This window comes from Microtus pennsylvanicus, chromosome 10, assembly GCF_037038515.1.
Source record: "Microtus pennsylvanicus isolate mMicPen1 chromosome 10, mMicPen1.hap1, whole genome shotgun sequence".
In the NCBI taxonomy this organism is placed as follows: domain Eukaryota; kingdom Metazoa; phylum Chordata; class Mammalia; order Rodentia; family Cricetidae; genus Microtus; species Microtus pennsylvanicus.
The window spans coordinates 27,365,680-27,371,679 of NC_134588.1; the positions used below are offsets into that span (position 1 = coordinate 27,365,680).

Consider the following 6,000-nt stretch of genomic DNA (forward strand, 5'->3'; position numbering starts at 1 on the left):
AAGGGCCTGCAGCTGAGTGTGAGGTAACTTAGGTGACCAGCAGGAGGAAGGCCAGAACGTGTCTATGGGCCACTAGCACGCACGATGTCCCACAAGACACACATGCAGGGATCTGCTGCCTTCTCACAGAGTCTTAATTGTAGGTGAAACCAGCTTGTGAAGGAGGCTGCCCCAGACTCCTAGACAGGGAGCCAAATACGAGCTTGCCAGGAAGAGCTGCAGCTGCATCTCGGTTAGCTGACGGCTGACAGACCCTGGCAAAGGCAGGGACCAGCAACACCTGCAGGGGCAGAGACCAGCAATGCTGGGCAAGCCTAGCAGTTAGCAGGCCAGCCAAGGTCAATGCCTACTGAGCAGGGATGTCCGAGTGTGGCCACTCTCCTACGGTGAGCAGTGTGTGAGCCGCTTGTGTGAGCCCTTGCTGGTTGGGTGAGGGAGCTGTGCATGAGGGAAAGTCCCTACCCAGCTCAGTGGCAGCTCTGTTGGGGGGCCCCTCCCATAGGATACTAATCTGACTCTCCTGGCACCCTTTCTTGAGCTCCTCTTTCTGCAGTAAATTCTTTTTTTTTAATTTTTACTTTTTAATTAAAATATAATTGTCACTTTTCTCCTTCCCTTCCCTTCTTCCAGTCCCCCCAAGTCCTTCCTCCAACCCTTCATGTCTCCCCACCATTTCCAAATCAATAGCCTCTTTTCCCTAATTATTATTGTTACAAATATACATATATGTATGCAAAAATAGATAAATACAACCTGCTAAGTCCATTTTTGTTGTTTGTGTATATATGGTTTGGGGGCTCTATTTGTATTAGATAACCAACTGGGGTACTCACCCAGGAGCTAGGCTAAGTTTTCCTTTTTCAGCAATCAGCTGTTGTCTGTATCTCCTTGTCCAGGGGTATGCCCCGCAGGATTTTCCCTTTTAGTGTTAGTGTGTCTGTTGGTGCTGCTATGCTCAGATCTTGTCTATGCAGCCATTTCTATGAGAGAGCGTTTCACAGTAGACTTCCTGGTGTTCTAGCTCTCACCAGCTCCCCATCCCCTCTTCTGAGATGGTCCTTCTGAGTTGCCGATGCAGGAACTGTGGTATAGATGTATCTGACGAGGCTGGGCCACCCACTGTCTGTTGTTCTCTGTGTTGTGTCCGGCTGTGGCTTTCTGTGATGTCTCCATTTGCTGAAAGAGAAGCTTTGATGAAGGGAGGTAGCTATGCTTACCTACAGGTATAAGGATAAGATTTAGGATGTAGGAAGGGATCATGTTGGTCTCTAAGCTTTCTCTGTAATAAAAGATTTTAGAAATTCACCCTTTGTGGCACTGATTTTCACTCTTCAAATTTTCTAGAAGGACCTGGAGCCTGCCTCAGTGGAGGCTTTAGTGAACATCCAGAAACTTTAGTCCTTGCGTTACGCACTCCTGAGATGAGACCTTCCCTGTTGCTCCCGAGGACCTCTGTGTGTTTCTGTTTCAGAACTAATAATACCTACCTCAGGGGTTACTATTAATCCTTATTGCATGTTTACCCCATGCCAGGAGGCGTTTCCGTCATCTGCGCGTGTTAACACCTCCTTCCTGACAGCTCTGTCTCACAAACAGGAAACAAAAGGCTATAGCTTTTTATTTTACTGAATAATGTGGGCTGGAAAGATGACTTAGAGGGTAATGCACTTGCAACACAAGAGTGAGGCCCAAACATTGGATCTCCAGGACCCACGTAAGTAGTAAACACTGCAGGGTGTGGTGGCATGGACCTGAAACCTCAGCTCTTGAGAAGCAGAGACCCATGGTCCCTGGAGTAAAGCCGGCTAGCTGACTAGCTGAATCAGGGAGCTGTGGGTTCAAGTGAGAGACTGCGTCTCAGTATACAAGGTGGAGGGCTACTGAGGAAGGCAGCTGAAGACAGCCCCCTGCAGCATCAACCTCTGGCGCGTGTTTCCGTGTGCATCTCTACACATGTGTCCAAACATAGAAATACAGGAATTGACGCCACACAAACACCCCAAATATAATGCTATAAAAGATGTATTTTTAACTTTTAAAAAGATTTACTTTTTACTTACTTTTATTTGTGTGTGTGTGTGCACTGTGCATGCTTGTGTGAGTTTACCTATACCTCACGTAGGTGCTACAATCCTAACCCTCTACAGGAGCAGTACACGCTCCTAACTGCTGAGCCATCTCTCCAGTTCCCCCAATTTTTTGTTTTTTGTTTTTTAAATTAAATAAGAAAAGACAGGGGCCAGAAAGATGGCTTAACATTTAAAAGTGTACCCTGCTCTTGCAGAGGACCTGAGTTCAATACCTAGAACCCTATGTCTGGCAGCTCACAACCACCTATAACTCCAGCTCCAGAGGATCTACCACCCTCTTCAGACCTCCCTGGGCACCTGTACACACATGCCAGACATACAGACACATCGGCACACACATTCGAAGAGAAATAATAAGTCTTTGAAAAGAATAAAACACGTTTCTTTAAAGAGAAAGGGTTTATGTATTACATTGTTTTCTAGTACTTGTTCACAGACATTTATTTCAATAACTATATGATTTACATGGAAATGACACATGCTTTTGTGGTTTTGTTTTTGTTTTTTTGAGACAGAATTTTTCTGTAGCTTTGGATCTTGTCCTGAAACTCACTTTGTAGGCCAGGCTGGCCTCAAACTCACAGAGATTTGCCTGCCTCTGCCTCCTGAGTGTTGGGATTAAAGGCATGCACCACCACCATCCAGCTGTTTGTTTTAGTGTTTTTTTTAAAGGTTTATTTATTTATTATGTATACAACATTCTGCCTCGATGTATGCCCGCACGCCAGAGGAGGGTGCTAGATCTCAGTACAGATGATTGTGAGCCACCAGGTGGTTGCTGGGAATTGAACGCAGGACCTCTGGAAGAGCATCCAGTGCTCTTAACCTCTGAGCCATCTCTCCAGCCCCTCTGCTTGATTTTTTTTTTTAAAGTGGAAGAAAGAAAAATAAAACAATTTCCAAGCCGCTACAAATTAGTTAAAAAAAAAAAAAGACAGAAAGTGAGTTAATGCTTTAGTAACAGAACTCGTTTTCAACACGTATCTCGAGTCATCCAGGTGTTGACAGTCCTCCTGTGAGTCACTAAAGTCAAATATCTCTTCACGGCACTGGGTGCTTTGGCTGGCCAGAGAGGAAAGTCAGACTTAAGTACTAAACTTCCCGGTGTGCCTAAAACTTAGGCCAGTTTTCAGACTAATTCTTTCCCCCAGGATAAAAGTCAAGTTACAAGGCATTGCAAATAATCTGTTGTGGGCATTTTCTTTTTATATCAGAGACGAGATGCTTCTAGTAATAAAAGAAGAATCCTAGACATCTACTACCTGAGCCAGAAGCCCACAAAGGTGGTCAGGTAAGGCTTGATATTCCCGTGGCCTTGGGCCTTGGGCATGCCAGCCAAGAATTCTACCCTAAACTGCATTTCCAGTGGCAGGTAAACCTTTGGTAGCATAAAAAGACCTAGACTTTATTGGGGGTGGGATCCATCCTTCAGATGTCTGTGAAAGGTCTGAACCTGAAGAGGACCTGCTGAGAAGATGGACTTGATACTGTATAATTTCAAAGCCAAAGTCTGTATCTCCTCATCCATATTTGGAGCTAGGGAAACAGGTGTTGGGGAGGGGGGTGTCGACAGGATGTCAAAAGCCTCAAGGAACCCAGGCCAGAACCCAAGTCCTCATTTGCTCTTTGTGTGTGGTTTTTTTTTTTTGTTTTTTGTTTTTTTTTTTTTTGGTTTTTCGAGGCAGGGTTTCTCTGTGGTTTTGGAGCCTGTCCTGGAACTAGCTCTTGTAGACCAGGCTGGTCTCGAACTCACAGAGATCCACCTGCCTCTGCCTCCCAAGTGCTGGGATTAAAGGCGTGCGCCACCACCGCCCGGCTTTGTGTTTTTTTTTTAAAGATTTATTTATTTATTATGTATACAGTGTTATGTCTGCAGGCCAAAAGAGGACACCAAATCTCATTACAGATGGTTGTGAGCCACCATGTGGTTGCTGGGAATTGAACTCAGGACTTCTGAAAGTGCTCTTAACCTCTGAGCCATCTCTCCAGCCCCGCTCTTTGTGTTTTGGAAGCTGGATAAGAGCTAGTATTTTAAAAGGGACATGACTCTGACAAAAGGTATAGTATAAGCCGGTGGGTGGTGGTACTCAGGAGGCAGAGACAGACAGATCTTTGTGAGTTCGAGGCCAGCCTTGAGGTCTACTGAGCTCGTTCCAGGATGGGCTCCAAAGCTACAGAGAAACCCTGTCTCCAAAAACAAAACCAAAGACAAAAAATGTTAATTACCCCCAAGTGGGGTCTAAGGTGTGGGGTTCAGTGAGAGAGCATGGCACCCCGAGTTCAATCTCTAAATACCAATGACTCAGCCACACAACAGTGCCCCTAACGTTCTAGAAAATTCCATAACTATTTCCGGGGGTGGGGGGTGTTAGGACATGGTCACGTGTATATAACAGGCTGCACTGAATTTGCCCTTTAGCTAAGGATGACTTTGAACTTCTGACCCATCTGCCTTCCCTGGCTAACAGTCTCTAACTTCTGAGGAAACTTTAACTGGCCTTGCAGGATTAGAGTAGCCGGAACTTAAGGTCAAAAGGCACACAGGTGGCACAGCAGGTACCCAGCGCTGAACCCTCCTGTTAATTTAAATGTGGATTTAAAGGAAGATGGAAAAGCACTTCCATGTCCACCCAGGACGGGGGTGCTGGGTTTGTGTGAGACAGGACAGGACCTGTTATGACTCCCCATCATATCTGCAGCTTCTCATCCTACGTTCCTGGAGCCAGACTGAGTACTCCAGTAAAAGTGGAAGGAAATGCTCTTCACCACTGAGAGCCCCCCAGTGGGCTGACACGGGATAGGGACATTAGCTCAAGTTTTCAGTGTGTCTAGGGATGCTCCTGTGGGTCACGGGATCGCACACATTTACCCTAAGAGGAGATCAGGAAGCAGCTGATTACAGTCCTAGGAGCCCCTGCAATGTTTCCACAGGCATGTCGCGAGACCAAACCCAAGGATGGAGGATGGCTGTGTCACCGAAGAGGACTGCTGCCAGGGGAACCCGAGCCTGGAGAGCAGCTTCCCATGCCAGAACCCTGAGAACAGCTTCCCATGGAGCTTGAAGCTGGCCATCTTTGGCATTTTCATCATTGTGTTGTTTGTCTACATAACTGTGGAAAAGAAGCCGCTCTTGCGTTAAACCCTTTAGGAGCAAAGCAGAAGGGCCTTAGCTACAGCCAGGCAGCCCCTCCCACTGCCCCAAATGTCCCCACTCCTGCCTCGCATGCCCCTGCCCTATACTGGCTCTCCTGGGCTGTGCCTGGGTTCATCTAGGTGGAGGAGCAAGGGCAGAACCAGGCAGCATGCTAGGTTCACGACAGTCTGTAAGTCAAGTAAGCCATCATTAAAGGTGCTAACACATTAGAGCGCTCTTCTGTCAAGGAAACTCCCCGGGTCAGCTCCCTCCCTCCTTCCTCTGTTTTGTTTCTGCCCTCTTTTCCCCCCAAACAAAGAGGCTTGTTTATACCAGTCCACTTGCTAGTGCAGAACGTGAAACAAAGAGAAAATTATATTCTTAATAAAATGTGTGCAGCTATCCAGACAGTGGTGACATTTCCAGTTTGGCATGGCGATGACAGTGACCTTGATAGAGCACAAATCTGTTCCTCCTCTGCTGCAACCCCTCAGCCTCAGACGGGGCTCTTCTCCACTGACTTTGTCTCTGGTTTTCATCAGAACCATTTGGGGAAGAGGAGGATTTTTCCGTTTTCTGTTGGGGCTCGGTGACTTTTCCTGGGAAGATGGAAATAAGTGTCTGCTTGCCCCAGAGAGGGGACAGGAGACAGACTGAAGAAAAACAAGTGTAGGAATCCAGTCTAGCTTGGCGACCCTACGAGTTTATTGTGGTTATTGCGGGTGAAAGAGTGAAGGTTCCTTTCTAGAGCAGGGGCCAGTGCTCGGGAAAGCTGTG

At 46.8% G+C, this 6,000-nt stretch overlaps 1 protein-coding gene across 1 annotated transcript in view; it reads left to right on the plus strand.

Annotated features, from left to right (window-relative positions):
- Positions 1 to 5,334, plus strand: part of Lemd1 (LEM domain containing 1) — a 62,752-nt gene extending 57,418 nt beyond the window's left edge. The window contains exons 5-6 of the mRNA XM_075987410.1: positions 3,305 to 3,381; positions 5,022 to 5,334. Of these exons, the coding sequence (XP_075843525.1) occupies positions 3,305 to 3,381; positions 5,022 to 5,229 (285 nt within the window). The 3' untranslated portion in view covers positions 5,230 to 5,334. The remainder of the gene's footprint in view (positions 1 to 3,304; positions 3,382 to 5,021) is intronic.
- Positions 5,335 to 6,000: the final 666 nt, after the last annotated feature.